This window comes from Squalius cephalus (genome assembly GCF_949319135.1).
Source record: "Squalius cephalus genome assembly, chromosome: 3".
Lineage (NCBI taxonomy): Eukaryota > Metazoa > Chordata > Actinopteri > Cypriniformes > Leuciscidae > Squalius > Squalius cephalus.
In genome coordinates this window covers 12559766-12583058 of record NC_137124.1, presented here as the reverse complement: position 1 = coordinate 12583058, position 23293 = coordinate 12559766, and the positions used below count along the sequence as shown (strand labels likewise).

At 36.1% G+C, this 23293-nt stretch overlaps 1 protein-coding gene across 2 annotated transcripts in view; it reads left to right on the top strand.

Moving 5' to 3' along the window:
• The window catches only part of htatip2 (HIV-1 Tat interactive protein 2), a 36959-nt gene extending 14068 nt beyond the window's left edge, over positions 1–22891 (top strand). The window contains exons 1-6 of one of the 2 annotated variants that reach the window (XM_079867824.1): positions 20116–20358; positions 21031–21214; positions 21398–21505; positions 21912–22049; positions 22183–22244; positions 22403–22891. In XM_079867824.1, coding sequence (XP_079723950.1) covers positions 20243–20358; positions 21031–21214; positions 21398–21505; positions 21912–22049; positions 22183–22244; positions 22403–22622 — 828 coding nt within the window. In that variant the 5' untranslated portion in view covers positions 20116–20242 and the 3' untranslated portion in view covers positions 22623–22891. Of the gene's footprint in view, positions 1–20115; positions 20359–21030; positions 21215–21397; positions 21506–21911; positions 22050–22182; positions 22245–22402 lie in introns of those variants that run through there. The other variant, XM_079867825.1, reaches the window with a different exon arrangement.
• Positions 22892–23293: the final 402 nt, after the last annotated feature.

Genomic DNA, 23293 nt, shown 5'->3' with positions numbered 1-23293 from the left:
TTATTTATTTATTTTTTGTGAAAAAAATAATGTTTATGAGCTGTTTAATTCATAAAATAAATTAATCAAAACAAAATCCATGATGGGAACCCCTAAAAGGTTCTATAAATGAAGCGCCTGACAGAACCTTTTAAGGTTCTATATAGAACCTTTTCTTCTAAGAGTGCATCTAGGGGTGCATGTGACTTTTTAGCATTATTGGTATCGGCCTTATAAGTAAAATAGCCATTAAATTATAGCCAGATGAACATGGACCCCACTTTATTGTTAAATACAAATGAAGTTAAATGTTTACTCTGAACCTGTACAATTTTAACAACGTCACATAGGCATCTTTTTTTGTGTAATCACTCTCACAAAATGTATATTGATATCTAATATTGGCTATCCCCTTTAAAAATATAAATAATAATTGGTTACCATATTGGCCAAAATGTTCATATTGTTTGCATCTCTTGTGTTTTATGCTCATCAAGGCTGCATTCTTCTGTTACACAGTTTTCACACTTATTGCTTGTGAATTTTGGGAGTACTGTAATGTCTGAATGACATTGAATGATTTTGTAATAATATTTTTTCATTAATATGATCTCTCAAACTGAACCGTGAATCTATTTCTTGAGTATTATTCCGTCTACATGCATACATGTGTGCAAACATTTGGCGTCCCTTGAAATTCTGATAATATTGCGATTATCCAGTTTTGACAGATGACAGTGAGAGAAAGTTTAATACACCTGTGCAAATGGCTTGATTCCTCTCAGTTGAGTTACATCTGGTGTTGAGATTGAACCGGTTTAACTGTGTCAAAGCAAGCGAATCATTACACACCACCAGCTACACACACACACACACACACACACACACACACACACAAGCATTTCTCTTTGCCCCATTACTCACAAGCCAGCGTGACCAATCCTGCTTTGTCACCAGTGGTCAGGTCATTCAGTGCCGGGCTGTATTTCTCTCTCCCTCTCTTTCTCTTTTTTTCCACACACTCGCTCGCTCAGCTGTCGCATGAGAGGAACGTAAAGGAGGGAAAGACCTAGCTTCTCTCCCTTTGAGTCGGGTCAGCGAAAAGAGTCAGCGAGACAAGAGCGAAAGAAAGAAATGTGCGATTTAAAAGAGATTTAGATTTTAAAAGAAACTGTTGAAAAGTGTGTGTGTGTGTGTGTGTGTGTGAGAGAGAGAGAGAGGGGAGGGAGCTGAATTATCATTTATATCGTCTCAAGAAGCAGATAGTTATAATCTTATCAAATATTTATAAACTCAAATTCATGGTTTGTGATCTGAAGGTCTCACAGTTCACAGTTCTGGTTCATCGAAACAAAACTTTACTTATTTATATGCATTCATATATGCATTATGTGCATTTTTACTTTTTTTTTTTAACCAAACTCCAAATTTTAACCATCTTCATAGTGTATCACCCTCAATTATGTATAATTTAATTTTACATTTATTAATATATTTACTAAATCTGTACCTAGGAATACTTTATTGAACTGAATGAATGTTTTTATTTATTCCTTGCATAACTGAGACTGTACTTTAACTAAATGTGTTTTTATGTAAAAGATACATGAACTGGTTTTATTCCTGTCAAAAACATGGTCACCGTGATTTTGCCAAGTAAGATATTTTCCTGGATTAACATATTTTGTTGATCTTGGACATTCCTGTCCGAATGTGTTGTCCTTCCCATAACTTATCAGTAAAATCAGAGGGAAATGATAGGTGAATAACCCTGAAGCACTTAATTCTGTCTCTAAGACTAAACTGTACACTTGTCTCTTAAATCTGATTGGTTGATTGGAATGTTGTTCCAGGATCATGCTGTTCTTGGTGAAATCACATTCACCCAAAAATAAAGCAGAATTCAATCAGAATCCATATGGTTTAACCAACAAAATCATTTTGAATGCCCAGATCGGGTAGAAAACGTGTAAACAACTCTCAGTATGCACTTTTTAGAGTGCAGTCGCCTCAGTCCCCTCTCCATATGTCGTGTTCCCTGTTCTCGGGACGAATGGACATCTTGCCACCAGGCTGGTTCTTAATTCTCCATGTCAAATACAATGGCAGCAATTATATGCTAATCAGCGCTGGCCTGCCGTAGCCCTCTCGCTGCAGTGAGCCTCTCTGTGTGTCTGAGCTGGTACCCGTGAGCGTGTTTAGTCACGGCCTATTACTGCACCATTACCACGGTCACGCTTTAAATCAGGCTTTCTCCACGCAGACACCAGCGCTTTCAGCCTCTGTGTTAAAAATCATATTAATGATAATGATATGTAGTAATGATAGGTAATAGTCATTATTAGGACGATAGTGAATGTAATTGTATGTAATGAATATGATTTTTTACTAAAGTGGTTCTTGGCTTTCACATCCTATTTATGTATTTTTTATGTATCGGTACCTACAAATCGATAGCATAAAGTCACATTTAGTTTCATGCCATGTGTTTTTCAGTTTGCAAAGTTGAGTTGCTTAGAAGTGCATTAATGGAACTTTTATGTTTAAGAAAGACTATTTTCACCTCTAAAATATTCTATGTTATGTTTTTTGGCAATGCTTTCTCTATTATTTTCATGGCTTTTAAGCTAAATGTTAAATACCCTTGAGAAAAAATGAGTTTTTGGATGCATGTTTTTTATTCTATAGTAAAATGGATTATATTATCACATTGTCAGTTTTGCATTATTTAGTTTCAAATGTCAAGTAGACTATTAACAGTAACACATATTGTAATGCATTAACTAACTTGAACTAACAATTAGTGAATATATTTTGCAGAATTTATTAACCTTTGTTATTGTTAGTTCATAAAAATGTTCTTCAGTTTAGTTCACAATGCATTAATTAAACATTTTAATCTTAAAAATGTATTAGTAAATGTTGAGATTAACATTAGCTAAGATTAATAAATGCTGTAGAAGAATTGTTCATTTATAGGTCATGTTACCTAATAACTAATGTTAACCAATGAAACCTTATTGTAAAGTGTTACCTAACAATTTCTTTAATTTAGAAGCAATCTTATATATAATTTTAACACAATTCAGTTTATTGTAGCAAAAAAATGGATGCTGATTTGTGAAATAAGATTTCAGTGGTGCATGTTTTTTGATGATATATCCTGTATATACTATAGTCCAGCAAATTAGTGGATATTATAATGCCATTGAGGTCACATTATTTGGTTAAAACATCCAGGATAATGTAACGAATCCTGCCTGCAAAGTGTCCTCCTTTTAAGGGTTTACTGAAACCTATATGTTTTATCAGTCTTTCTAATTTTGATGGTAATAAGGAGAGCAAATCGCTGTTCTCACAAAATGCAGGAAAAGCGAAAGTTTGTGGATTAGCATGTGTGCTGCATGCTGGCATCTCCTTCTCCCTTCAGTCACCCGCTTTTAGCCCGGCACACACCCACAAACGCTTCAGTCGCACAAAGCAGAGGCCGCTCTGAATGGCCACTTTGACAAATGAATTGTTTTAAAATGAAGCTCCCTGTCTGTCTGTTGACTGCACCTACGCCCCGATCTCCCCAGCACCCCCTGCAAAAAAACTTTAACACACCCCCAGTGGCCGCACCTCCCACCCCCTAAAAGCAAAGGCCCCTTTTGTTAACCTAATGTGCATTTACCAGTTGCTTTAGCTGGAGACATCTGCTGTGTGCAACCAGTCAATATTGTGAGGCCAGTTCAAAGCAGCCAGTTCATTATTCCTGTCAGCTTAACAGGCAAAAGGTGGCAGACTGCGGGAGTGCTGGAGCACAATGCCAGGCACAATGAAGGGCTCATTACGGCATGATTTATCAGGACAAGATGCCCGTTTTCACCTCGGGTCGGCACCGGTCTTTAGGTCTGCCCCTTTTCCTCACAGTGAGATCTTCAGAGAGAGATGATATTGTAAAAGGTCACACTGAAGTGGAAAGCACAGTGGCTATGGTGAAGTGTGTCCGCCGAGGGTGGCAGCTCAGTTGGAGGCATTGTCGGTCTTCAAGGGTTTTGTGCCTGCCATTTTAAAAGACTTTTTATGACATCTCTGTACATGACTAGTTCTGCTTTATAAGCATTACCGGTACATGTTTGTCTCAAGAACGTGGACTGGTTGAGTTTGTTTTTTAAAGTAACAAACTTTGCTCTAAATGCATTAACAGGTAACTTAAATCATGTGGTAACATTTAAATGAACTGGTTTTGATGTAGTCAGAAATATCATTTAATGCGACTGAATCAACATTTTTAATGCTCAGAATGGCTCCTTAAGGTATTTTTTGTTTAGTTTGTAATCATTTCTGTCATGTTCTGTTCCTAGAACTATAAGCAGAAGTACCCGTTTTTTTTGTCGTGTTCGCACCACAGAAACTAGGAATGATTTTAGTTCTAGGAACTCTTTTTGGAGGAACTTATTTAGCTCCTACTTCAGAGTACCAGTGACATTAGTGTTTGCTGATTGGCCAAACAAACACGAAACACCAGTACCCGCCATTTAAAAAAATAATAAAAAAGCTGTGTAAACACACAGATTAAAGTCTATATATTTACTCCAGAAACTAACTCTACGAACATGAGAAACAGTGATAGATGGGCCTCTTAACTTTTACGCTGAGGAGAAAATCCAACACAACTTTGAGGAGACCAAGAGAAACATGACCATGTATTTCTGCTCTGCTAGCAACATTGGACGTCAACCACACGGCATACGCTAATACCTTTTCATATACTCTCTACTTTCTATGTACAACAGTTCTATCTATCGTATTAGACAGGACTGTTAGACAGATCGTAAACTAATGAACACGGAGAATGCGAATAACTGTGTGCCCAGGCTCTGGCTGGCGTCCGCCGCACCGTCAAAAATAAATGTCCCAACAACAAAAAGCGTGGGTTACTCAGAGTTCCTACTGACGGTGCGAATGCAACCAGACAGTGTTCCTAAGGGAACCATTAGTTCTCGGGGAACCACCCTGGTGTCTAGTTCCTAGAACTACCTGGTGTGAAAGCCCCTAATATAGCATACATGAATTACCCGTAGCAGATCTATACAGGTGGAGCTGGGGAAGGTGGAGGATTTCTGAAAGCGCGCTACCGCTACAGCAAATGCTGACCAAATATATGAAGGTTGAGCTGCGAGCTCATTGGCTACTGATATGCAGGAACCAATCAGCTGTGCCCTATAGAGAAAGATATGATTGCAAGCAGGTTGAGTTAAGGACTGCGCCATCTAGGATCAGTCTGTGCCATCTAGAGTTTCATGACAGAACTTGGTATGTATCTGTTTTGCCAGGTTTCTGACACACTTTAAAGAAGGCTATATGTCCTGAAATGCATCAGTGTGCAGTTAAAAAAACTGCAGTTAACCCCCCCCCCCAAAAAACTTTAGTCACACTTTTACTCCTGTGAATACTGTAGGTTTATTTAAGCCAATTTCTTTATAGGCATATACCTAAAAGTTTTGGCAAAAAAAGCTTTTTTTTCTGATAACAAAAGTTGTATTGTCACACAATATTGTAACGCTCAGGGTGGATGGAGGCAAACAGGTGGATGCTAAATTCAAAGGTTTAATATTCAAAAGGCAAAATACAAAGAACAGGAACAACACAGTGAGCTGATGCTCAAACATTGACCGACCATAGACTGGTGAAAGACAGGAACTTAAATACACAGAAGATAATGACTAATAACAGGTGATGGAAATCAAGATGATAGACTAATTAACAACACACAGGTGATAGAACTGAACTAATGACGATGATGACAGAACTCAAATGAAGACCGTGACGATGAAACTAACATAAAGTCCATGAAAACCAACAGAAAATCTCAGAAAACCTGACAAATATGGGGTAGAAATATAAAACCAACAAATATTAAAAATTTTGTGAATGTATTACATTTGATAAATTTGTGACAATTTACCCTAACTTGACATTTTTGACATTTCTGAGAACACACTTTTTATTCTAAATCCACCTTCATTACTTAGTTTTGTATATGCCTGTTGTGTATATAATGTATGTTATCTATATTGTGTGTGTGTGTGTGTATTTGTGTGTGTGTGTGTGTGTGAGAGAGAGAGAGGAAAATGGCTTATAAATCATACTAAGTAATGTTTTCTGAAAGTGTAAAAATGCAAACAGTTTTCTGTGATGGCTAGGGTTAGTGTTATGGGATAGATTATGCAGTTTGTGCAGTAAAAAATTCATAATGTCTATAGAAAGTCCCCATAAAACATGAAAACACAACGTGTGTGTCTGGGTATGTATTTATGTGTATTATGTGTGAATATATATATGTGTGTGTGTGTGTGTGTGTGTGTGTGTGTGTGTGTGTGTGTGTGTGTGTGTGTGTGTGTGTGTGTGTTTGTATGTATGTATGTATGTATGTATTTAGTTTCTTATACTGTTTTTTTTTATTCAGTACTGTCGTAAGCTTTTCCACATTACATATATTTAGATATATTCCATCACTGTTGATAAATTCAAATGGTAAATTCAATTATTATTTTGTCTTTTGGAAAATATATAAATATCTTCAATGTAAAATAGCTTAGGGCAGTAATAAATAAATAAAAAGTGCAATTTTTCATTAGTATAATAAAATTATAGAGATTTAATCACTTAAAACAATTACGTCAGATAGAGGCCAAAGTCCACTCTTACTAGTTTAACATCTCATTGACTACCTTACGCATTATTTTTAATTCCATACACTGGGCTGAACCAGAGAAATTGGTATTTAAAGAAATGATCCACCTCTGCCCTCTATGAAAGCCAATATAAGTCTCATAATGCTCAGAGGAGATGATGTGAGGTGATCAGTATGGCTCATTCATGCATATGCAGTGAGATCATAGTGTCTCTGCTCCCTTCAGCACACTGCACACATAGAGAGCCTAATTGCTATTTAATATATGGAGGAGACTAAATAGGGAAGAAGAGAGAAGATTCAGTCTCGACTCATGTGGCGTTTTGTTAAGACTCCACGGCCACTCCTCTCTCTGAATCCATTTGCCTAAATCACAGCGTCTCCAGAGGCCCGCTGGATAATGTACCAGCCAAGCCTGGTAAACTGTTTTGTTAACAATGCATTATGAAGGCAAGAAAGGGAGGACTAAAAGAAAGGAGAGAGGCAAAAAAAGAGGTGGACACTTCTGAATGCCAAACAGTTGGGTGGGTGTGATGGGCCTCTCTATTCGGAAGAGCAAGAGGTGACACCCCCGTCTCATCGCTCAACACACACACACGGCCCATTTGCGCCAGGCTCTGCTTAGTCACACCACCTGCTCTACCCATTTTTCGAATACACACTCATATACAACCACGATGGCAGCGACAGACGGTGTCCCGCTCCCCCCGACCGCCGGCACCCCGGCTCTGTGTCCCGTTTTTACCCATCACTTTCCATCCCGCTCCTCCCCAAGTGCAGGGTTCAATAGAAGATGACAGCGAAGATTGAATGGCCGTCACAGAAAAAGCAAAAAGACATAATGAAACGATCAATAATACTGAGATCAGAGGACTGTGTCTGTGTGTGTGTGTGTGTGTGTGTGTGTCTGTGAGTCTGTGTGAGTCCGTATGGGTCATCCGTCATGGTTAGTGTTTCCTTGTCATGACAGGTTATAATAAACACCCTTTATTAGCTCAACATCATCACCTCTGTTTCAAAGGAAGATTAAATGTTTCCCAATCTGACACAGAATCATATTCATTTTATGACAGCCAACAGAGCCTGAGTGACTGATGACAGTATGTTTGTGTGTGTGTGTATATATATATATATATATATATATATATATATTTTAATACTTCTACATACCTCTGCTGGCTCTCTGCAAATTGATATAATACATAAATGTATTATAATAATATACACATACAGTAGTGGCCAAAAGTGTACATCTCCACCCTTTATTCATATATTATTAAAAATGGGTTAAAGATTTTGTAAACATATTGCATGTGGGCTTGGAGTTTATTTCACTGTAAACAATTGTTGTTGGTTTAACTTAAAATAATTATTAACTTAAAATTTTTAGTTAATTGAAATGAAATATTGAGTTAATACAATGAAGGAAATTGGCTTAATCAACAGAAACTCAAAATAGTATGTTATCTGAACCACATAAATTATCTAAGTTGATTTGACTAAAGAAAAAATGTTGTGATAACAAATCATGAAAATATTTTTTTTTTTTACAGTGTTGTGATAATGCAGTGAAACATGCCGAATTGTGCAGACATAATTTCTGACCAGGCTTTCATGCAAAGAAATTATGCAAGAAAAAAAAGAACAAATGCAAAAACAAGAGAGAACAAATAAAATATTCATATTTGATTATGTTGTAGTCAGTATTATGCTTTTTCCTGTGAGCTTTTTGTTTTTCTATAAGCATATTTTTGCATAAAACATTGCCTTTTTTGTCAATGTTTTCCCCCCAGTTTTCCAGTTTTTTTAAAGTTGAATGTATTAACTAACATGAACTAACAATGAGCAATACATTTAGTACAGTATTTTTTTTTTTTCTTTGTTAACGCATTAACTAATGTTAACAAATACAACTTTTGATTTCAATAATGCATTAGTAAATTCTGAAATTAGCATTAACAAAGATTAATAAATGCTGTATAAGTACAGTTCATTATTAGTTCATGTTAAGTTAACTAATGCAACCTTATTGTAAATTGTTACCAATATATTCCCTCATATTTAAAATATTTTTAAAAAGGTAAAATATTTTCCAAATATTTTCGAACTTGTAGGGCCATTAAGATATTAACTTTTTGTACATTAAAATCATAAAGTTGAAGGATGCTTATAATGCCTTGTCTGTATATACAGCATATTTACTTGTTCTGTCAAAATTCTGGGCGCTCTCTCCTCAGATCAGGCCAATATTGGATTCAACAGCCACCATTTAGCACCTCACCATGTTCCACGCTTGCGGTCTCCCAGGACAGATATCCCCAAAAGGACTTAGCAAATCCAGCCACTATGAAGACAGTAAGTCCGTCTCTGATTAGCCATTAGCCCCTGCACCAGAGGGGCTTTAGTGGCCCAGCAGTGCAGCTTCTGTCCTTGTCTCCGTCCTTTCTCTCGACTAATTGGCACAGAGGGGTATCTGACAGGGTTGCAGCCTGTGGGAATAGACATTGACATCTGATCTGATGCTCACTTAAAATCAAAATCAGACTAAACTGCACTGTCGGGCCTTTTGAGCTCCCGTGAGGATGGGGATCTTGAAGGTTTGGGACACTGATGTCAACAATGCAGACAGCACGTGAAAGATGAAAGCGTGTGGACTGACAGTTTTTCTCAGGTTCACTTTTAATATCAGTAGCATATCAGTGTCCAGATGATGTACAGTAAGTGAAAGGGGAAACCTTGAAGAACATGTGAATGCCGTCATATCTTGTATAAAAGATTCAGCACGTTTTTTTACCCTCCACTTGCATGGAAGAAATCCTCTCAGTATAGGCTGAAATGCAGTGAAGAATAATAGTTTTCTATTTGAATATATTTTAAAATGTACTTTTTTTTTCCTGTGATGCAAAGCTGAATTTTCAGCATCATTACTCCAGTCTTCAGTGTCACATGATCCTTCAGAAATTATGCTAATATGCTGATTTCTGAATATTATCAATGTTGAACATTTTTGTGGAAACCATTATACTTTTTGTTTTATTCATCCTTTGATGGATAGAAAGTTTGAAAAAACAGCATTTATTTGAAATACAAATCTTTTTAAACTTTATAAATGTATTTACTGTTACTTTTGATCAATTTAAGTCATCTTTGCTGAATAAAAGTATTAATTGTTAAACTCGTACTGACCCCAATCTTTTAAATAGTAGTGTAGCTTACAGTATATGCAGTTTGCATGTACTATCTGTCAAAGTAAGACCCTTGCATGCTCTTTGTATCTTCTCAGTATTAGATTGCTGAAAATTCTGTCTTCATTTATACACACTCATGTCTTTCCAAACCTGTATGACTTTCTTTCTTCTGTGGAACACAAAAGGAGATATTTAGAAAAAATATTGTCCATACAATAAAAGCTAATGGGGTCCAATGTTATCTTACCAAATCAGTGATCACTAACTACAGAACTTTTTATGATCTCCAATATGTTTTTATTCAATCACATGTCTTTAAAAACCCTGTATGTCAATCAAACTTACTGTATAATGGAAGATTTGTAGAGAATAACTATTATTTTCACTGAAAAATTCCCATCTAGAACCGCAAACATTCATGTGGAATATAGTGCACATTACGTAAATGATGTTTTTATGCTGATTTTTTGTCCTTATAGTAGCTTGACAGTCTCGGTTCCCATTTACTTTCATTATTAAAAAGTGCATCCTTCATCCTTTTAAAGACAGCAATTTTTTTTATTAATGGAATTAATGATGACAGATTTGTCATTTTTCATTCGATTTGATCCTCGTACAAACACTATAGGAACGTTTCAGAATGTTCACAGAACACAAGTAACAAGTATAACATCAGATGAACATCCAACTAAAACGTTTGGGTGAACCAAGCAGATCTCACAGAGATTACTGAAATCACAACTTTCTTCCAAATTACGGTAGGCTTATACAGTAAATACTAAAATAATAAAAGTGTTTGCCAAATGAATTCATGTATAGGCTACTCTTTTGGACTGAATGGCCCCAGCATCTTCCTCTTTTTATCTGATTCGAAGATTCAATCAATTCAAACAAGATTTGTTCGAAGTTTCCCATCCCATTCTTGTTGTGGCATCCCTCTATCATCCTCTCTGAAAAGAACCGGAGAACAGAAACCATAGTGAGACTTGTATCACAGTCGGTCAACTCCTAAGCAAACAGCTCGGGCCTAATGACTTGCCCATCTTCTCCACCTCTCCAATTAGGTGCAGTCATGGGGGGTGAGAGAATGTAGTAGCACACAGTCATTCTAATGCCTGCTAATCTCTAACACACACACGGCCCTCGCTCTCACCAACACGGGCTGGAGATAATCATCGAACCACCCAGGCAGCGAGAGTGTGAGTGTGGAGGAATGAAATGTTCCCAATCCCAGCAAACCTTCTGGGCTAGAGGTTCCTCATCAACCAATAAATGGAGAAGATGCAAATGCTGATTTGGTAGGAGGGGTCCTGTAGGGTTTATAGGGATTAGCGCTTGTTCAGCTCAGCTCCCTGCCGAGCAAGCACACTAATACAGGTGTTGGTAAATTGTTGTTAGCCTCCAGCTAATTTGGCTCCTTTCACTGTGGCATTGTGCTAGCAGTCTGGGCCATTTGTAGTTGTGTTTGCTCATTGGCAGGGAGATTTCTCAGTTCTGTGGTGGGTCTGATATGATCCTCGGCTTGGTTCAGAGTCCACACTCTGGGCTACTTTGGATCTTCTTAATGAGGCTTTTAAAGCCCAGGTCTTGCTGAGAGGACACTGCGAGAGATGCAGATTCTGAAACAATCTTCCTTAATTCCTTCTTATAAGGTTTGTTGAGTATGAATTTTGAACATACTTGGCTGAAGACATTGTGATAAGATCAGTGCAAGGCAGTAATAACGCTTACATTTTGTATTAAGGAAAACTAAGATGCCATTCATGCTCAAATCTGATGTGGGAAAGAGTGTAGAGGTTAGCGACTTAGCACGTTTCCAGACGAGAGGTTGAGTTGCACACAAAGCTGTACCTCAGAGAACATCGGCAGTTCAAAGGAGTCATTAGGATAGTCCAGACGTGCAACAAAAGGGAGATTTGAAGTCTGCAAACAGGACTGATGGAGAAAACCTAAACCAAACATAGATATCCTCTAAGAAGCTTTCTATTATTATGGTATTTGATATAGAAAACAAAAGACACAGTACATAGTTTTTCTCTTGGGAAAATCTGGGAATCACCCAAACCATGATGAGAATAAAACAGTGTACGGTTGATTCTACACTTCTCTGAATTTAATTTAATTTTATTTAATTTTATTTAATTTTATTTATTATTTCATTATTTCATTTCATTTCATTTTATTATTATAATTTTTTTAAACCAAAAACATCATCCATCCATCCATCCATCTATATATCAGTTTTCTGTATATTTCAACCAGATGAGAATTCGTACAGTAAGTACTGTACAAGGTGGTGATTTCAGATGAATTCATTCAATCTGACTTTTGGAGAAAAAACATGATTTGTATGACGGTCCACCGTAAACCTAACCCTCAGGAGGACATGAGAAGATCATACAAAGATTAACAAAGATCGTTCAAAGTTTGTAATCATATGGAGTTTGCCCAGCACAATCACTACCATTTTTGAACATCACAACCATAAACAGCAGCAGGTACAGCATTACTGTAGAAATCATTTTTTTTATTCAGTACATTTATTTTTGTAGAACTGAAAATTCACAGTTGCTTGTCATGGAAGAGCAATAGGAAGAATAGTGTGCTGGTGTTCAGGGAAGACATAATAGAGTGTGTAAAAATGAACAAGCAACTGTACATTTTCAGTTTACATGTAACACATTTGTGCAAAAATGAATGTACTGTATAAATAAATTATATATTTTTTATTTTTGTGTACAGACTTTTCGAAGTAAATTTGTACCTGCTGTTGAAAACTGTATCTAAAAAGCTCAGTGTGACAAACAAGAACATTCAGATAGACATTCTTGTATTGTATGCAGTCAGTCAAAAATATTTTTTGAAAAAAACATTTGTATATAACAAATATTTCCATGGTAAAAAAACCAAAACATCTAAACACCTTGACCAGTGTGGCTCACACGATGACAAAAACACTTTTTATTTGGGTGCCATTGGCCAGTGTACCATCACAATAACTAGGTTTTGAAGCATGAATTAAATGTTTTGGGTGAGTTACTACATTTAGCAGACATGCAATAGAGTTCTGATGTTCCAGCAAACAGTTGTGACAGTTTTGCACAAATGTGCCAAAGCGATTGAGAAAAAAGTCAGCGTTATAGTTTACTAAACAGTATTTGCTGGTGTTTCAAAGAACCTACCGAGCTTCACTTTTCCGGTAACAGAACTGAAGATCTGATGTAACATAAACAACTTTTCTCCAAAGAACCACAGCAAGCTCAAACCTAAAATACTGCTAAGTCTACAAATGACCGTGAAAGAACCTGTTTTTAAAGAAATAGCTTGTTTTGCACATTAAATGCCATGTATTATTCAGCCTCCATTCCTGAATAGTGCTCAATGGGATCTCAGGTCTCTCGATTCCTATTTGATTCATTTGCACGTTATGCATATGTATGACGTTCTCTCTACATTTTTAAGTCATCATGTGTAAGTAATTTCTTCAATTAACTGTGTAAACTTTCTTTTAGACAGACAGTTTTCAGTACCTCCCCCATCACTGAAGAAAATAACTCAGTGGAAATTCAGTTGATGAAGCCGAACCTACAAGAAAATATGTCCAGCCCTGTGCTGTAATACACTTCACCTGTCTCCTCCCATTGTAAGCTAACGTATCTGTGCTTTACACAGCAGGCCGGACAGATGTGCTAATGCATTTCCAAGTATTATGTGATCCTGCTGTGTCCATGGCAGGGGCCTGATCTACGATCCCATCTCCCTCTGTGTTGGGCTGATCTAATCTGTTTGTTCATTTAATTACGCCATTGTTTTGGATGAGCTGGCAGGAAGCCTGGTTAAAGCAGGTCTGAGACCAGCTTAGCTGATGGCATTTGGGCCACAAAGCCGAGCTGAGCCGCATTGATACTAAGCCTGGGTCGGCCGCTCTGCCAGGGACTCAGGGGGGCGTTTACACGACACCGTTTTCAACTAAAAACGGGAAGCTTTTTATGCATTTGGCTGTTCATTTACACGACAAAAGGCAAACTTTTGAAAACGGGTTTCAAAATGCCATTTTTTGAAAACGATACCTATATCGTCTCAGTGTAAACTACAAAAACGTGAATTTGTGAAAACGGTGACGTCATGCACATCACATGTCTAGTCTATAGGCACATAGTGTTTCTTTACAAAGTGACGTCGCCAACTACTGGCCTGGCATGAATAATACAGCGTTTTTAGTCGTTTTCGTGGATCAGTGTGAACGTGGATCGTTTTGACAATGTTGTCGTCTGTACGTGAAACTTTTCAAAAACCTTTCAGTTTTTAGTACATGAGTACCTAAACTAAGTTCTAAGTTATCTATTTAATGACTTATGGTAAAGTATAGTTATGTAATTGACTGCACAAAAACTGTTCTAAAAGAGCCATATATTCACTTATATATATATATATAGATAGATGTCCATATGAATAATAGATGATACAATTAAGAATAAGGATAAATGTAAGGAAATTAGTTCATTTTACTAAAATGATCAAATGCTCATTTAATAATTTCTTCTCCTTACGATTATTTTTTCGTGTGATATAATAAATTAGTGTTGTATAGCGTGGACTAAAATATGATGCATTTAAATGGCATCAATTAAACATTGTGCAAACTTTACAATAGGGTCTCATTTGTTTAGTTAACTAACTAACAATGAACCATGTTTTACCATTATTCTATATAGGAAACATTTCTCATTTTGACAAATACATTAAGATCCCTTGCAGGTTTTAGTCTGATATGGGTCATAGGGTGACCAGGCCAGTCGTTGTTAAGATTATCTGACATGCAAATGAAAAATATAACAAGGCAAAAGAGTCAAGTCTAATGATGTCGCTCCTGTTCAGCTCTGGGATTGTGAAGCCTGTGATGCCTGCACCTCTGGGACTACTGAAGAATTAGGCCCACATTATTGGACAGTCCTTTTTTGACAGTAACTGACAGTTGCATTTGACTATAAAGGCTATTGAGGTCTAATTAAGATAATCCTCACCCGGGGATCAGCTGGGATCGGCCTGCAATCCGCAGTCCCTCTGTGCCAGGTCCCCGGTTCTGTTCCTGAAACCTCCCCGTCCCCGCGCAACCACTTGCCACTTGATTCGTCCTGGCGTCCCAAGCCGCCCGCCTCCTCTTTGGCCCCTCGCAAGCTGCAGATCCTGCTAAGGTGCTACAATGAGGAGCAGATTGTGCTGTCAGGCTCCATTAATGGCCATCATTAGCATCACACTCAAGAGTCAGTGGCTCTGCTGGCTAAGCCCTCTGTGTCAGTGCGCATGTTTCAATTGGCCAGGATATGGGACATATTGCACTACAGTGGGGCATTAGGCCTCCTGTTTCTGTGTATTCTGGATTAGACATCTAGTTTTTAGTTGGAGCACAGTATAGGAGGCTTTTTTTGTGTGAAAAGGGTACATTGGATATTATGGTATTTAATGTACAGTTCTGTCCATAAGTCTGAGATAGATATTTTGGATTTAAAATCTAATTTAAACCTGGAAATAAACAAGATTTTGGGGTTTTGAAATATTTTAAACTAATGAATGTTATGAATTTACATGAATAAGACATATACAGTGCTATGCATAACTTTAGACACCCATGCTAATGTTGACTAAAAAGAGGAATAAAAAATCATATTTTGGAAATTGACCTTAATGCCGTAATTAAAGAAATGAGGAAAAATCCAACCTTTAAGGACACCAATTTTCTTTGTGAATGAATAATGTATCGTAAATAAATAAATGTTCTTCCTTAAAATACAGGGTGCATAAGTTTGGACACCCCTATGTTAAATTCCCATAGAGGCAGGCAGATTTTTATTTTTAAGTATTTTTTTTTATTTTTATTTTAGGATACTATGCATCTTGATAAAGTTCCCTTGGCCTTTGGAATTAAAATAGCCCCACATCATCACATAGCCTTCACCATACCTAGAGATTGGCATGGAGTACTTTCCATAAGATCATCTCTCAATGCAAATCAAACCAGCTATTAGGCTAACTGAAATAAAACCATGCCAATCTCTAGGTATGGTGAAGGCTATGTGATGATGTGGGGCTATTTTAATTCCAAAGGCCGAGGGAACTTTATCAGGATGCATAGTATCCTGGATCCATGAAGTAACTGGCCTTTAAAAATAAAAATCTGCCTGCCTCTATGGGAATTTAACATAGGGGTGTCCAAACTTATGCACCCTGTATTTTAAGGAAGAACATTTATTTATTTACGATACATTATTCATTCACAAAGAAAATTGGTGTCCTTAAAGGTTGGATTTCTCCTAATTTTTTTTAATTAAGGCATTAAGGTCAATTTCCAAAAGATGATTTTTTATTCCTCTTTTTAGTCAACTTTAGCATGGGTGTCTAAACTTATGCATAGCACTGTAGGTCACTCATTTCTACATCACTAGGTTTTACACAAATTTATGCAGCTCAAGTGCTGCTATCATTAAAACAAAAGAGGGACATACTAAATACTAAGAAATTTTCACTTGCTGCGCTTTATGTTTTTACAACGCTTTACGTTTTTTTCAACGATTCTAATTTCAATTGTAATATATTTAAAATAAGGGGAATTTTTTTTTTTTTGAACAACAAAGCATACAAAAACCTATAGACCTAATTTTCCATTTTATTTTGTATTTATGTACGTGTTTTTTACCCATTGAATAATACATTTTCAAACTTTCTGTTGAGATTTGAATAAATTGAAATTACAAAATATTTGTAAGAAAAATATTTTGACAACAAAGTTTATATATATATATATATATATATAAACCAAAATATTTACAAAAAATGCAATATATATATATGAAGAGTTCAGATGCAAAAGCCTCTAAGTGCCATCTGAAATTTTCTTCTTGAATGATCATTTTTAACAAGCTTGTATATTTAAGTATTTAATTTCACTTAAATAGCAATGAAAATGACCTATTAATTGTCATTTAAGTGAAACTACTGAACTTAATTATACGAGCTTGATAAAAATGATCATTCTAGAAGAAAATTTCAGATGGCACTTAGAGGCTTTTGCATCTGAACTCTTCATATATAGATTTTTTTGTAAATATTACATGTTTGGCACTCCTGAGTTTCTTTAACCTTTTTGAATGAGCCATGCAATGTGTCACCTGTACAGAAAGGTGTCAGTGAAAATATTTTTGAAAGTTTCAACAAAACTTGATAGCTTGATAAGCTTAACCTTTACCGCCTGCGATCTGTGTAGTGAAAGATCTGGTTTTGCTGAGTTATAATCAGAAGTAAAATGCATGACTTCAAGACTTCAAGTCATATCAAGCTGTTTTGACATTTAAAAGTGTGGCTGTAAAAAGTGTTTTTAATGACACTGTGAATGACAACCCTCCCCTGAACCCCAGCATGGCCTCAATCGCATTTCCTACATACGTTCATCTGATCGAAGTCAGCCCACAATGACTCAACATGTGTGTTTGACAGCGGCCTGCACAAAGCCATCTCTCCTCCGCAGGCTGCCACAAACCCCCACCAGGACTGGACAATAGGAAGCCATTTTGATTCCACTCAGTGGTAATTAACAGACTATACTCCGCTGGCATCTCTGGGGCTCACCGCGGTCGCCCTGTTACTGTCAGGACCAAGTCTTTTGTCTTAAGCTGCAAGGGGGATGTGGATTCCTTCATGACGCATTTTGTCATTCTTCCCTCTCCACGACGAGATTGGTTTAAGCTCAATAATAGAAAAAGAGCAGCTTTTCAGAGAGAGGCTTTAAGTTAAAAAAATCAGCAGGGAAAATTCATTCATTGCATGAGCAGATCCAGATGCACTGTGGGTTGCTTTCTGAATAACACTTCCTTACTTGTACTCTACAGTCATTTAGTTCTACAAGTATAGTTGCTGAACAAACTCATTCTTAGAAGAAAAGGTTCTATAGAAGGTTCTGTCAGGCGCTTTAAATACACGTGAAAAGATTTAAATTTCAGTACAATCAACTTGGATGTTTGAGTCATTTCAACTTAAATTACTTTCAACTTTCTTCAAAAATTAGTTGAAACTTGTATAACTTACCTTATTTTGATGAGTTAAAACAATGTAAAAACATATGTTGTCATACATTTTTTTTACAGTGTATAGAACCTTTTGGAACCATGGGATCATTATGGATTTAGTTTAAAATGAATTCATTTTAATTCAGTTTTAATTTTATTACATTATTTGAATTAAACATGCACTCTCAGAAAAGATGGTACAAAAGCTGTCACTGACGTTACCCTTTAAAAAGGTTCTCATTCAGGCTACCATTTAGGTACTAATAGGTGTACCTTTTGAAAGGGTAACACCCCAGTGACAGCTTAGTGTACTTTATCAGTAGGAAAAAAATGAAATAACCCAATAAACAGGAAAGTATCATAATGTTTAAGACATTTCTCCTTACAGATAACCTTTTTGGCATAAATGGTTCTTTAAAACTGAGCCAAGAACCCTATAAACCCCATTGAACCTTGTTTTCTTAGAGTGAAATGGCTGCATTCAAATATGGTTTATTAAACATGACAAACTCGTGCAAAAAACATGATTCTATCTGTAGAGCTATTTTCTGTTTTTCTTAAAGATTTAAAGAAGGAATAATGAAAGCTGATATGCATAGCCTTTAAATCTCCACTACATTTGTTCGGTAACATCTGAAAGAGCAGGATTGTCAGCTGACATATGGGTCTATTCATACTAGCGGCCAACAAACGTTTGAACAAGAGGTGGAATTTAAACAGTTGGAGTCTTGTGCACAGACAATACAGTCTGCTTTAAAGCATTGGCACATATGGTGTGGCCTTGTTAGCTATAAAGGAAAATGTTCTCATTCACAATTTTGATATGTTTAATGACACTGTATGATGCAGTTTTGAAATGCATGTATTGGTGTTAGGCTACTCCATTTAAGGACTTGAATCACACTTCCCTAGTAATATTGCAGAATGTGCATGTTTGAATTGTGCTTTCTGGTAGGAAAGCCTTTCCACAGCTTTACAGACATGAAGCACAAATAAAAGATTGAACAGAAGGAGACAAGCATTTTTTGTTTCACCATCAAAACATAATAGTGGCAGGCAAGAGAGGCCCCAATAGAGCTCCGAGACAATGATCGTAAACTTATACTGACACCTACTGGTGAGGAGAGGGCATCACACAGAAGCGTGTCGGTTACAGATTGCATTGTAGAAATAAATGATTTGATTCAAGGTGATAAAGTGAGTATAATCTTTCTGATTATGTGATCTCAACATGTGTGCCAGCATTCCATGAAAAATACAACTTCTTCTTAAATCAGTGATATGACATTTCAAACTTTTTATTTTATTTTTATATTGTTATTTTACTTTTTAAATATACCCCAAATGTATTAATTATCAATGAATGCATTAATTATTTTGTTAAAATATATTTCTTTATGAGTAAAATGTTTTTAATGTTTTAGTAAAAAATACTGTTAGTAAGTATTAAAAGTATTTTAAAAAATTAATTGTGAGATGATAAACATTAAAATAAAAAAAATGTCACATTGAGAGATAAAGTTGCAATAAAGAGAAATAAAATTTCAATTGTGATATATGAAATGTAAATATGAAAATAAGTGATTTAAAAATGTAAAATAAATTTGTCATAGTATTCCTTGACAGATATAAAAATAATAATAATGAATTTTATATGAATAAAACTAACAATAGCAATTAGGTGTCATTCACTTGTACCACTTGGACTCCTAATTATTGATTTTATTGACTTAATGTGTAATCAACATAATACCTACATAATATACTGTCATTCTTTTATTTACTTGAACTCTTTGCATTATTTTAATGTTTACACAATTTTTTGATTTGTTCCATCTGCAGGAAAAATATAGGAGGAGTTCAATAAAAAGCCTAAATTCAATCTGTTCATCATATAAAGCGATCGTGTCTCTTAATAAAATTTAGACTAAACCGCTCAATTCATATGGATTAGTTTTTCAATCTCTTCATGGACTTTTTGAAGCATCAAAGTGGTGGTTGCGTGGCTGTCAATGGAGGCACAGAAAAAGCTCTCAGATTTCATCAAAAAGATCTTCATTTGTGTTCCGAAAATGAACGAAAGTCTTACGAGTTTGGAACGACATAAGGGTGAGTAATTAATGACAGAATCAATTTTTTTAGGTGAACTATCCCTTTAAGTAATTGTCTCGCTCGTGTCCAGTCGTCCTCGTGCATTTCCGTTTTAAAACAGTTGCAGCGCTCTCTGAATGCTGTGTATGTACGCGTTCTGCGCATGCGCCGTGTGAAACGGGAACGTAATAAGGAAGAAGCTTCAGTGTATCCTATGAGTGTATCCTCTGTTTATCGAGCCTGGTATGAATATACTTCAGTTTAACTGGGGTAAAGCCTTAAGCTTCTTCACTTTTTTTGTTGTGGCCCTCGCGGCTGTTTTTCAGTATCTGGAGAATTCAGAGACTGTCGAGATCCCCAGGTAAAGTGTTCATTACGGACTACTACTATCACTTCTAAACTAGATTATGTTACTATGCAATACTGGTTGCTTTGGTGCAATATTGTTGCTTTGTACTGATTGCATTTCCAATATTTTTCTGCAGTGCGTGATCTTTCTGATTCTCGCTCATATAGTAGCCGATTGAACCACACCTTATAATAAGAATGCCATTTCTTTCTTCATTATTGTGTCATTAACATAGTCAAAACAGAGATAGTAATAATAATAAAGAGCATGTGCAAAAACAACAACAACAACAAAATTGCAATAAAATGATGAAAAATAACGATAGTAATGAACAATAATAGAAAATATAAATAAATTGCATGCATGAAATAAGCTCTCTGTCTGGCTTCAGAGTTCTCAGATAATATATGTATTTCAGCACAGTTGCTATTAATATTTCTCAGCTTTATTATTCAGGTAACTTATTTACCACACCCCTGCTGAAACTGCTGTACAAATATCACTAGCAAAACAAAAAACGAGTTGCTGATCGAATTTCACTTTGAGGAACAACTTCCTTGTCTCACGAAGCAATTATTATAACTTATAGCAAATCTGTTCATTCTAGTTCACACGTGCAATTTTTGCAGTGTCATTGTGATGTTGCGAGATTCAAGCGGTTATGCAATCATTTCTTCATTACAGAATGGATCTGAAAGCAATGGAAGAGAATTACCGGCAGAAGAACAGAACGTGCTTCATTCTCGGCTCTTCTGGCGAGACTGGGAAGGCGCTCTTGAAAGAAATAGTGGAGCGCAACATCTTCTCCAAGATCACTCTCATTGGACGAAGGCAGTTAACCTTTGAGGATAAAGCCTATGAACATTTGGTAACGTGCCAAGTTTGGGAATGTTCTGTTTATGTACAGTAGTCCAAAAAGAATACCATTGTATTGCGTAATAAAAGATCTGGGACAAGACTTTGTGTTTGCAGATGACATTTGGTGTCATTTTGTAAACATTATCATGGATTCGGATCTCACCATTCATTAGCCGCCTTCTCTTCTCTTCAGGTGCAAAAGGTGGTTGATTTTGAGAAGTTGGAGGAGTACGCTGAGGCTTTTCAGGGACATGATGTGGGATACTGCTGTCTAGGAACAACCAAAGCCAAAGCAGGAGCTGTATGTTTCAGATGGCATCTTTATGGACTGTATTAATGCATGAAGGACTTTTCTCCAGAACCTTAGTTGATAATGCATGAAATTAGGGTCTGTTTCAGCTGTAATTCTTAAACAAGCAAACTTTTGTATAATAACAAAGATCATTATTAGGAATAAAACCTGAAAATTGGCAATGTAAGTAAAGATGAAAAACACAACTTTCTGTTTCTCTATAGAATTCTCAAAAACTTCTGAACCACATAAATGATCTAAGTTGATTTGACAAAAGAAAAAATGTTGTGGTGATAGATCATGAAAATAATTTTTTTGTATCAATGCAAGTTCATTTCATGTTCCTTTCCTGTGGTAAATTTGGCTAATTTCATGATAAATAACGTTACTTATTCCATTTTTAATTGGGCTACAGGAAGGGTTTTTTCGTGTGGATCATGACTACGTCCTCAAGTCCGCAGAACTTGCCAAAGCAGGAGGTTGTTCCCATTTTCACCTAGAATCCTCCAAAGGTGCCGATAAAACCAGCAGCTTTCTCTACCTGAAAACTAAGGTATTATAACACCCAATGCAACATGTCAGCCTAGATTTGTTTGCTTTTTTAGTGGCTAAAGAAGCACAATCTTGTGTTTTAATGTACTTCAATCCAAGTACTGAACAATGCAGTAACACTGGTGTGTTTACAGGGACAGGTTGAAGCAGAAATTGGAGACCTCGGCTTTGAGCGTTTCTCCATCTACCGACCAGCGTGAGTCCTACTATTTTTTTTGTTCCTGAATTTCTGAATTAAAATCTGTTGTGATTTCTTAGGTCATACATATTTGTGTATGTTGTGCAAATCTGCTTGTTCAGATATTTTTAAATCATCATTTGTTCTGTTGCTCATATTTGCTTGTTTATTTCTAGGGTGCTCCTAGTGGAAAGACAGGAGAGCAGGCCGGCTGAGTGGATGGCCCGCACATTTCTTGGTGCGTTCTCCTCCGTTTTCCCTACCGCGATGTCCATCCCCATCACATCAGTCGCTAGAGCTATGCTTGTCAACACGCTCCAAGATGGAGAGCAGAAAGTGGAAATTCTTGAAAACAAGGCCATATACAATCTTGGTAACATTGGAGACAAAAAATAACACTTTCCTTTCCACATTTTTAAATTAAGTGCAATTCTGGCATGATTCGTGAGCAAGATAAGCCAAAATATTATTTTAATGCAGTTTACTTGGATTCTATTATCATATTGAGTGTTTTAAAGACATATTTAAAACTGTTGAGTACTACTTTGTTCTAAATAAGGGTTATATGTGCTTTTCTATGATTCGCTTTGGATTCTGGTGCTTTTTTTTTTTTTGTTATTTAATTGTATATGGATCTTGAAAAAATAAATTATATTCATACTTGATCACAACTATTGTGTATATATTAATATTATTTTGTGTGTTGTGTCTGAAAAGTGGATTAAAACATTCAACTTTAGTTGGTCATGATCAGTTTTGGGTGTAATGCATTACTAATTAATTACTGTAATTTAACTACTTTTCCAGTGAAAAGTAAAGTAAGGGATTACTCTTAGTAGCTTAATTAGTTACTTCTGGTGTACTTTATAGACTATAGAACAATTCTACATAAGCAATATTGGATTTCGCATCAACATTTAACGTTGTCTACTGTTAACATGTATGTTTTTAATCAAACCTCCCTTTAAATATGTTAAAATACAAGAATAATTTCTGCAATTTTATATTATTTATTTGAAAGAGTTAAAAGAGCTGTTTCATGTCTATCCTTGTGTTGTTCAACTGGT